Source organism: Sycon ciliatum, chromosome 9, assembly GCF_964019385.1.
Source record: "Sycon ciliatum chromosome 9, ocSycCili1.1, whole genome shotgun sequence".
Lineage (NCBI taxonomy): Eukaryota > Metazoa > Porifera > Calcarea > Leucosolenida > Sycettidae > Sycon > Sycon ciliatum.
Window position 1 is genome coordinate 13,751,051 of NC_088651.1, and position 11,186 is coordinate 13,762,236.

Genomic DNA, 11,186 nt, shown 5'->3' on the forward strand with positions numbered 1-11,186 from the left:
AGAGAGAGAGAGAGAGAGAGAGAGAGAGAGAGAGAGAGAGTGAGAGAGAGAGAGAGAGAGAGAGAGAGAGAGAGAGAGAGAGAGAGAGAGAGAGAGAGAGATAGAGAGAGAGAGATAGAGAGAGAGAGATAGAAACAGACAGAGAGAGAGAGAAGAGAGAGAGAGAGAGAGAGAGAGAGAGAGAGAGAGAGAGAGAGAGAGAGAGAGAGAGAGAGAGAGAGAGAGAGAGATAGAGAGAGAGAGATAGAGAGAGAGAGATAGAAACAGACAGAGAGAGAGAGAGAGAGAGAGAGAGAGAGAGAGAGAGAGAGAGAGAGAGAGAGAGAGAGAGAGAGAGAGAGAGAGAGAGAGAGAGAGTAGATAGAGAGAGAGAGAGAGAGAGAGAGAGAGAGAGAGAATAAAAGCACGAGATAAAGTATCCAGAGCTTCATCAGCTAAAATCCTCCCGTGGAAACGTTGGCAGCTGTTTTGCCATGGCGGACACAGCGCTTCGCTCACGAAAGAAAAGCACGAGAGATTTATTTGCTGGAGGTTTACCAGTCAAAACCCTCTTACTAGTCTAAGCAACTAGAACTATAAAAATACAACCTGGGCTATCCGCGGCTGCTGGAAAGAATGCTCAATGCAAATAGTGCTCAATGTACAGGATGCCGCTTTGGCTGTAACTTCAAGTTTCAAACACTGAGTGATCCTTGAATAGGAGGATAGTTGTACCTAGAACTACTTCATACCGCACACGACGTACAGTACACAGCATAGCACTGCACACATCACACAGCACCCCGCAGCCAGCCCATAGCACTGCACACATCACACAGCACCCCGCAGCCAGCCCATAGCACTGCACACATCACACAGCACCCCGCAGCCAGCCCATAGCACTGCACACATCACACAGCACCCCGCAGCCAGCCCATAGCACTGCACACATCACACAGCACCCCGCAGCCAGCCCATAGCACTGCACACATCACACAGCACCCCGCAGCCAGCCCATAGCACTGCACACATCACACAGCACCCCGCAGCCAGCCCATAGCACTGCACACGGCACACACACCATCGCCTACTTTTTCGGCCGTCCTTTCTTGCCCTTGGCCGCCATCGCCATCACCATCTCGGTAGTACCCGTTGAGTGGACAGGTGCCACTGAGGTAGTCGTACCAGCTGACGGTTTGCCAGAGATGGAGGAGAGAAGAGATGCCTGTACCAGCAGTGCTGCTGTTGCCACTGCCTGTGCCCTTCGTACCTGCAGTCAAGACAGCCAGGATGAACAAGACATCAGCTCAGAACTCGCTGCTTATACAGGAATGCCACAAGAAAGACAGCAAGACCGAGCCAGGACTGCGAATGAGAATGAGGATGTCAGACAAACCAAAAACCTCGGAACATTTCGCTTTGATCGAGCATGCGGTCACAAGTCAGCAATGGAATCTTTTCAAAACTCACCAAACGCCTCGACTGAATGCCTACACAATCGTTCTCTCTATCTTTCTGCCCCCACCCCCATCTCTAACTCCAGCGCTCAAAATGCTCGCCTCTGCAGTTAGTTCATTCCACACCTAACAAACCACAAACGACTATACACACACGCACGTGCGCGCGCGCGCACATACACACACACACACACACACGCAAACTCCCTTTGTCGTACCGTTCTTTTCCTTTAGCGCCTTGCCGGCGCAGGACTCTTCTCTGCTTTCCTCTTACGAGATGATACCGGTGTTGTTGAACTAAGCTTATCCAGGTAGCTGCCGCCACGATCTGATGGTGTTGTCGGTGATGCTAGTGAACTACTACCGGACAATTGGAAGGGATTTGCTGTGGCCATGCCACCATAACCTTCAGAACAAAAAACAGGTTTGAAAAAATACACAGAAAGATGGAAACACGGATGTTACCTAGCATAACTGTTCTAGCCGTGTGTGTGTGTGTGTGCGTGTGTGCGCGCACGTGTGTGTGTGTGGGTGTGTGCGTGGGTCTGTTGACCGCTCGAATGAGGGGACACGTGACCGTTTTACGGCAATGCTCAGGACAGGACTGGCGTGTGTGTGTGTGTGTGTGTACATGTTCGTCTCCACTAGTCTGGTATACTGTGAAGGGAACACGGCTACTCGACCAAATGATTGACAACAATCTGAGAGCAGCTGGCCATCATTGCCACATTGCTTTGTGAGGTAGAGAAGGAGATTGTGATAGAAACCTGGACAATATCATTACCTTTGCCGGCGGTTTTAGACTTTGGTGTGGTGGCTATCTTTGACGCAGTCTTACGGCCGGCCTTGCTCTCAGAGTCGGACATATCCTCATCCGCAGCTGCCCACTCATCCTCGTTTTCCTCTTCGAAATCGACATTGTTCAGATCCTCTCATGGTCACTGGTAAATAGCGAACTAAAAATCAAGATGTCAACCATCCGTGCATCACATGCACAGAAATGATGCATTATTCGGTTCTTAGGGGGAAAGGTTGGGAAGGAATTCCCATTTGGATATGCGAAATAAAACAAAGTAAGAAAACATCCTGAATTATGCCAATGATGGTTAGGGTCCAAGCGGATAATGCCGGCATTATATTCGGCATTACGGGACTATCGGAGCATCAGGGCATTGGTAGAATTTCCTTTTGAACAGACGAGACCGGACGACGCTTGCAGACACCAGCACGAGCACTGCATCAGCCGTCTGGTCAAAAGAAAAATCTACCACTACTAAATTTTGAAGATGGCATCAACGAAATTATTCATCAGAGCATTGTGGAGCATTAGAAGGGAACACAGAGCATTTGTTTGTGAGATTCGAGCGGCATTTGGACTTTCATCGTGGATAATATCGGGAAATCCCAGCTTTTTGAACAGTCGGCTACACTCATGAGGTACGTGCAACCCTTCTCGTGTTACCAGGTTACTGGGTGGTGGATCCCTTTGTCTAGACAGTCACACGCAACACTTTTTAGCACTTGATGTAGCAATGACAACATGTATGTAGTCAGCTTAATCATCTACATGTGCATGCGCCCAACCAAAGCTGTTGCAAAAATTTGCAACAAGGATTTGGAAGGAGGAAACTGTTTTGTCGAAACGTAGAGAGTCATGGAGGCGAAGTGAATATCGAAAAGCCGAAGAGAAGTCATTCGTTGTGCCTCAGGCTCTCAAATATAGCGTCACTAGTCTAGTAGCGATAATGGGGTGGGCGCCCATCCTTTGGTAAATGTTGGGCCGGGCTGGTGGGGGGGGGGGGGGGGGGGGGCTATAAGCAGAAAGAGATTTTTTTCATTTTTAAGATGCATATTGTTCCGACGAACTGCCTTTGCGGTGTCCAGCCGAACTGGCTCGAAAAGAACTAGAATTACTCATGGATTCAGCACCAAGTCGTTATGAGCACTCTGCAGCAGCAGCGCGTGTCTGAGTTTATTGATGAAACACGCACAGTTAGGTGTGGACAGCCGTACTCCTAAGACAGCAGTGACTGAGTCAAGTGCTATCAACAAAGAAGAGTATTCTTGTCAATGCTGCTACCTAGTTGTCTATGCAACACCACCAGGAGAAGAAGACTTTAAAAAGTAAAGGAAGTAGAACAGAAAAATAATCCGGCCATATTTTTTTCACGCTCACCGCAAATGGAAGGGATCTGGATCCAAGATCAGCGTAATATCTGCTGTTGGAGATGAAAAGATTATTCACAGAACCAATGCAGTGACAGATTGTCTGCAGGCAGGACTACCAGTTGCCATGATAAACCTCATCCCAATGATCCCTACCACTAGTAGTTTACACCTGTCGCTCCCTGGATAATACCGGAATGGTAAATGATGCACACTATTCAGCCATAGCCTTGCGTCAAAGCTGCAATGGAGAGCAGCCATTGGCGAATCGGTTATTTCTTATACATGTAGTGCTACAAGGTGGTGGAGCTTGAGGAAAATATTCCGCCGGATTCAGCCGCAGATTGAATACGTGCAGCCCTTCTTCCTTTCTAACCCAAGCCAAGAGCAATATAGCTAGGGGTGAAACGATTACCCTTTGTGACTATCAAATATCCTAAACCTTTATCGATCAGTTATCGGTTATTTTTCGATTATTTCTTCCACAGATAAAAGCCGTATTAAAAGCTGAAAAATGCGGAAATTAACTTCAAAATTTAGAATTTTAAAATTGATCCTGTGGAGAAGAGAATTTTTTCTCGCACGTCTGTCGATCTACAATCATACGCGTATAATCATGTATACTGTATGCACAATCGATTAATCAGAACTTTTCGAATAATCGATTCGCTAGCTTGTAACGATTTCTATTTCGAGTATTCGGTATAATCGTTACACCCCAAATTATAGCCCTTGTTGAAGCATTGTGATCAGCATTATGAGGTAGTTTTCGGAGCATTATGATTAGCATTATACGAACATTTTCGGGGCATATCCGCTGGACCCTACGTGACGTGAACCCGGTTGGTTTGAAATCCTAGAGCAAACACTGTAAGCAAAGTTCAACAAAGCTGGTCTCCCCGCCCAAGGCCAAAGATAGGCTGGTCACACTCTCCGGACACACCCATATACAAAACACGCCAACATAAAACAGGGCACACAGAATGCCTACATTGTACACTGGACGTTCACAATCAATGTACAGTCTGTATAGCAGCAGTTGCTAGTCTCATAGCTCAATGACCTGAAGGATATGTGCATTGTGAATTACAAACACAAAACACACTACTACAGTGCTGGCAACTGAAATCCGACCCCCTGGATTTCAGTTGCCAACACTGTACTTGTATCTGTCAACAGCATACTAGCTAAGAGCAGGAGGGGGGGGGGGGGGGGCAGTGTGGATAACTGTATAATAGGATTGTGAGCGGATATGTGAGGGTGGATTATAAGATGGGAGCTACAAAACATATGCCGTAGAATCCCGCGGATAAGCCCATGGGCTTATCTGTTTCACAAGGACATTTCGGTGGGCTTATACGAGAACATGGGCTCATACGCGGGCATGGGCTTATACGCCGACACCAAGTTGTGCTATTGAAAAGTATCAAGGAAGTGAGAAGTACATTGCTGAAAACCACTGTGCAAACAAAAACAACCGATGATTGTGCTGAAATGTACAAAAAAAACTATTGTCCATGTACTACGTACATGGTATGGCCAAGAGTCCATAATTTATGGACTCTCGGTATGACATAGGCCCATGGGCTTGTACGATGAAGCTTTGTGATGTTCGAACAAACCCTGGGCTTATGCGCGGGCATGGGCTTATACGCGGGTGGGCTTATACGCGGGATTCTACGGTACTGACTGGCTATCAGTTTATCTAGGAATACGAATAGTGGCTATAGGATTACATATCAGCAACTAAATACGTGGAGGACAAATTATTATACATGATTGTACAATGATGGCAGTCACATACATTGACGGCAAGATAGCTAGTGATGATGGTGTGTGTGTGTGTGTGTGTGTGTGTGTGTGTGTGTGTGTGTGTGTGTGTGTGTGAGTGTGTGTGTGTGTGTGTGTGTGTGTGTGTGTGTGTGTGTGTGTGTGTGTGTGTGTGTGTGTGTGTGTGTGTGTGTGTGAGAGGTGGGGATGGGGGGGTGGAAGGGGGTTGCGAAGCACAGTGTGTACACAAGGGGGGGGGGGGCTTGTTGAGCAGAAACATTTTAAAAATCACCCCCATAATGATCCTGGAAAGCCCTAGGGCATCTAACAGTGAACCTGTGCATGTACTAAGCCTAGAGAATACACAGTCGAGGACTACTGGTACTGCTAGTGGTACACAATCTGTATTGGTACAGTTTTAAATTGTTTTCTTCTCTTACATAATCTGTCACTGCATACTAGTAGACTGTTTCAGGATAATGTGGAATTACTACCGACTATGTGTCTAGTTATGCATCATTAGATGTCAGTACTGGCAAGATAGCTGCCGTACTACCACAACTGTTCTATGACGAGATCCGTGTCCAAGGAAGGTCTATAGGAGGTCTTGCTCAAGAGACGTTTGCAGGCGTCCACGGGGGCCAGTCCACTAATCCTGACGATGATCTCAAGTCTCCGCAGTGAGGTATGGCTGTTGACGGCATACAGGAAGGCAGTGACGTCATCGTTGGTTAGGCTCTCCTGCTGTAGTTGCTTCCCCAACTCTCCGATGTCCAGCTCCGTCAAGCAAGGCCAAGCAGTGTGTAGGTTTTCTGTCAGGATATTGATGCAGTGTACCCAGTGGGTCTGATTAATGCATACCTCAGACAGACGTGATGCACTGTGCAGTGCTGTGCAGATCACGCGCAGACCCTCTTCGTCAATACCGGCACATCTGTAGAGGTTGAATTCCTGGAGGCAGGGAACGTCAGCAAGTGCGTTGGCCAGGAGCAGTACGGGGATGCTGGTGACCTGTTCTGACGTTGTTACCTCCCCACTGCTTGTAGCCGGTGCTGGCTGGGTGTTGACTGGGTGTGATGCTGCACTGCTATTGGAAGAATCACTGAAATCACAATCAAACACTCGGATCTTCTCCAGGTGTAGGTGTGATGACTTGATAACGGAGATAATCTCCTGCCACTGCCAGCTACAGACACAGATACCGAGCTTGGTGATGTTGTTGCACTTCAGTAGCGATGCTGGCAATGACACTGGGATGCCGGGTTGCAGGTAACGGACGTGCACAGATCTAACGCTGCTGTGGTGGACATTGATGGCTACATCATAGGCACGCAAGAGTGCAGGATGGCCGGTACCTCTGATCCGTACATCCATGCACTGCAATGCAGCAGCAATACTGGACATGTGATGGGTGCCGTTGCCATGGTGATGAGAATACTCAGCATAGCACAGCAAGGCGAGATCCAAGTTTTTGCAGTGCTCCCCCGTTATATAGTTGTGAAAGGGACTGTTCTGTAGCAGTGGCTTATCTGGCTTGTTAGCAGTAAGAGACTGTGCGAGTACCTCTTTACCCATGCGTCGGAGAGCAGTAGCCAGTGTAGCAGGTGTTGCGTCCGGGCAGCGTTCCACCCAAGCAAGCAACATTGTACTCAAGAATTGCTCACCGGTGGACGATTGACCGTATTGGCTGCGATTTTCTACGTACTGTTTGCCGCTTCGTCCGTCGATTTGGCCGGATAGCAACTCTTCCGATAGGCGATGTATTTCCGCATAGTTTAATCCGGCGCAAAGGGGCTCAAGCATATCCAGTGGGAACGTTTCCAATGCCGCCGTGTCGGTCAAACCCTCACTGTCACCATCCCAGTTTTGCACGTCTCTCTCTTCTGACTTTACCCGCGTTAGTAGACCGTTGATCAAGCAGTCAGCCTTCTCCGCATCCAGCTGAGCCGTCAGCAGCATCCAGAACGTGCGTAAGTGGCTGGTTTCGGGTCCCAGTGCCTCAACCAGGTGAACAACATGTGCCAATGTTCTTGTCTTGTGTACAGCAACGTAGCGAGCAGCCAGAGACTCTTGTAATGTCAAATGACTGAACATCCATAACCGGTCCTTATCCCTGCTGCTGTTGTCGGCAAGTACAAGAAGGCCCAGTGACTTTGCTTCCCTGGCAATCGAACGTACCTCCAGGTCAGCATCAGTGAATATCAGCTGCTGCTTCCTCAGCATGCGGAAAGAGAACTTTCCGAGATCCAGGATGAGGGACCGCACACGAGCGGGGATCGCATTCCAATTCTTGTACGACTCACCGGTGTGACGCTCTGCTACTTGGATGGTCATCATCTCAAAGATATCTGAGAGACAACGGGGCAGAGTGCGCTTACGACAGTGGAAGATCTTGCACGTCTGCATGGCCAGGAACGGTGTAGCCATCATACTAGCAAGGTTCTGGTCACGCCGTACTGCCGCCACCAGTGCCGATGCTTCTTCCACTGATCTCAGCACCTTTCCGATGTACTCCTCTACATCCTCCTGCCGGAAACCGACAAGTTCCACACGCCGATCAAACTGCTTTTGGTCACACAGGCTCAGTAGCTCAACGCACGGCCGTGACGTCACTACAAGACGAAGTCCCTTCACTTTAGACCCGTTGATGATGTCACGAACAAAGCCACTGCACTCGCTAAGGCGGATCTCATCAAGCCCATCTAATACTAGGCACACTCGCTGCGCTTGCTGGCGTACAAAGCCATCGATGCTCTTGCGCTCGTCGCTCGTAAACTCTCCCAGCTCTTCTACACCAAGCAGAGAGCATATGTTCGTTGCTTTTCTCACCTCCTCGTGTCGCAACTTTCGCGCCACCACCAGGTCAAACGACGTCCACATTTCACTCCAGGCCCATTTCAATGGAGCCACTTTGGTCAAGGCGAATGTTTTGCCGCAGCCAGCACTGGCTACAACCAAGATGCGATAGGTTCGACCACCCCTAGAGAACTCCAGCGTCTGCTCTTCATCCAGATCGAATAGACTTTCTAGGGAGATATTCTCCAAGCTACTGGCCGCCTGTGTGAAAACATGTTCCACACGCCACACGTCGCCAATCGAATCAAAACTTGCCTCACTAAACTGATCTCGGAGCTCGGGTCTCGACAAAATGATCAGTTTCACTTGCACGTCTGAAACGCTGGGTTCGTTGAGCCCTTCCTCAACCATGCCTTCTCCCATATCTACCGTAGCGCTTACATACTCCTCAACTAGCAAATCTCTCAACCTGCACACTGCCTCGGGTATGTTTCTTACCTGATCTGCTCGACCAGTGGCAAGACTTGCTTGTGTGCTGGCGGACTCGGTCGCTGCAGGTTCACCGCTATCCTGACTCGAACACTTTGCTACATATTCGTTCTGACTGCTGCTCTCCGCTTTGTTCGCCATGACGCTGAATGGCTCACACGCCAACACCTACAATCATGAATTTCAGAAACTACCTTTTTTCTACTGATCTTCATCATGTTCATAACTAACTTCATACCGTAGATCTAGTACTAGCACGTACAGGTTCCTGCACGAGTATGAGGGCAGTACCGCGGAATCCAGCCCGCGCCGCGATAGCGGCAAGGGTTGGATGAGCAGCGGTACTGACCGAGTATGAGTGACTGGAACGTGTTTCCCGTGTGCACCCAAGCCAAGGAGATCACTCACAATCTTTGACGTTTGAGTTTACATGAACCATTCTGTGACTCGACTCGAGTCCTGTAATGACTGCTGTGACTCTGTGTGAGCTGAGTGAGACTGAGAGTGACTTCGACAACCGTACACGGACTACAGTACATGACTTTTGCATGTACTTTCAGACCACAGAAGCTGAAATGGTAGACTCATGAGTGGATTTTGTCCACTGCCCGTCGTCAAGTGACGACGGGCAGTGGATTCTGTCCACTGCCCGTCGTCAAGTGACGACGGGCAGTGGATTCCGTCCACTGCCCGTCGTCACTTGACGACGGGCAGTGGAACTAGTTCCATCACCATTCATCAGGCAGGATCGCGCTTTCCAGCCCGCGTAATTTGATCTGTTATTGGTCGACTCCAAGGCGACAGTCATGTGACATACGGTAACGCCCTTTTCGAATAGAAAAATGACAGGTCGCACACTTTCTGGATGTGTACATACTGTGCATGCAGTGCATGTGCTAGATGATGATAGTACTAGTAGATCGCTTCAGCAAATGCCAAATGAGCGTGTTTAGGTGTAGATCTACAGTACAGTCAGTGTACATGGTGTATGTGCCTGTGTTTGGAGATCAGCCTTGCACTGCATGCATGCAGGCTACTCAGAGGTGTCAAGTGTCACATCACCATCATCAAACTGTGTACTAGTGGGAACACGACAGGTCACCGCGAGACAGCTCACAGCGCGACAACTCACAGCCGACAGCTCACAGTGTCGTCAACTCACAGCCAAGACAACTCACAGCGCGACAACTTACAGCCTCGTCAACCCACAGTGTCGTCAACTCACAGCCTCGTCAACTCACAGTGTCGTCAACTCACAGCGAGACAAGTCACAGCCAAGACAACTCACAGCCACACCAACTCACAGCGCGACAAATCACAGCCACACCAGCTTAGCAGTGTGGTTACTTTTCTGCTTCTGATATCACCCTGATGCCATTGCTGGAACATGCTCTGGCTATAAAAGCTCCGGGTATTCGAATACGTAACACAATTCTTCATTACCATTAGCAATAACAATTATAATATTAAAATCATCTACAAAACGTTTTGTCTACGCATGCATCTACGCAAGAATCACCACCAGTCAATTAGGACATGTGTCAAAAGTATTGAATGTTTTCGTTCCCTTCTTCTCAAAATACTACAGGGAATGATGGAAATAAGCTAAACGACTACAACTATAAGGAAAAGAAGTTCAGAAATACATCACTCCAATTATGTCACTTCTACACATAATTGGAGTGATGTATTTCTGAACTTCTTTTCCTTATAGTTGTAGTCGTTTAGCTTATTTCCATCATTCCCTGTAGTATTTTGAGAAGAATTCAATACTTTTGACACATGTCCTAATTGGCTGGTGGTGATTCTTGCGTAGATGCATGCGTAGACAATACATTTTTTTTAATATTTTCTGCTTCCGTCCTAGTTTCAAATATCAACTACATTCTTCATTCTGTTTTATCCGGGAAATCATTGAAGGTTCTTACTTATTGTTGGAAACATTTGTATAGGTTATTATTTCTCGATTAAAAAATAAGAACGCTGCGAGTTGCCTCGCTGTGAGTTGTCGACACTGTGAGTTGTCGACACTGTGATTTGACGACACTGTGAGTTGACTACACTGTGAGTTGTCGCGCAGTGAGTTGTCTAGGTTGTGAGTTGTCTTGACTGTGAGTTGACGACACTGTGAGTTGTCTCGCTGTGAGTTGTCTCGCTGTGAGTTGGCGCGCTGTGAGCTGTCTCGCTGTGACCTGTCGTAGACCCAGTAGTACCTGGCCAGCTTTTACAGTACACCACCGTGTGGAGGAAGTCTAGCCTCTAGCCTAGGTCTGTTTATGTCATAATATGTACGTGTACATGTCATTCATTGTTCTTGTACTCAGTAGACGCAGTATTGTAATTGCATGCCATTCACTTTGTCTATGACATTCATGTGCATACCATGGAAGTCATGTGCATAGACATGGATATGCACACTATTAGTATTACTATTAGATCGACACGGAAAATGTGCGATAAGACTTTCAAATAGAGGGGGGGGGGGGGGGGGGTAGGGGGGTAAGTCTATTCGAAATGCGTTACGTTTAC

General features: G+C 48.0%; 1 protein-coding gene across 1 annotated transcript in view; it reads right to left on the reverse strand.

Annotated features, from left to right (window-relative positions):
- Window positions 1–3,228, reverse strand: part of LOC135824881 (uncharacterized) — a 5,175-nt gene extending 1,947 nt beyond the window's left edge. The window contains exons 1-3 of the mRNA XM_065337605.1: window positions 2,221–3,228; window positions 1,655–1,842; window positions 1,071–1,249 (exon numbers count right to left, since the gene is read on the reverse strand). Coding sequence (XP_065193677.1) covers window positions 1,071–1,117 — 47 coding nt within the window. The 5' untranslated portion in view covers window positions 1,118–1,249; window positions 1,655–1,842; window positions 2,221–3,228. The remainder of the gene's footprint in view (window positions 1–1,070; window positions 1,250–1,654; window positions 1,843–2,220) is intronic.
- Between the last annotated feature and the right edge of the window lie 7,958 nt (window positions 3,229–11,186).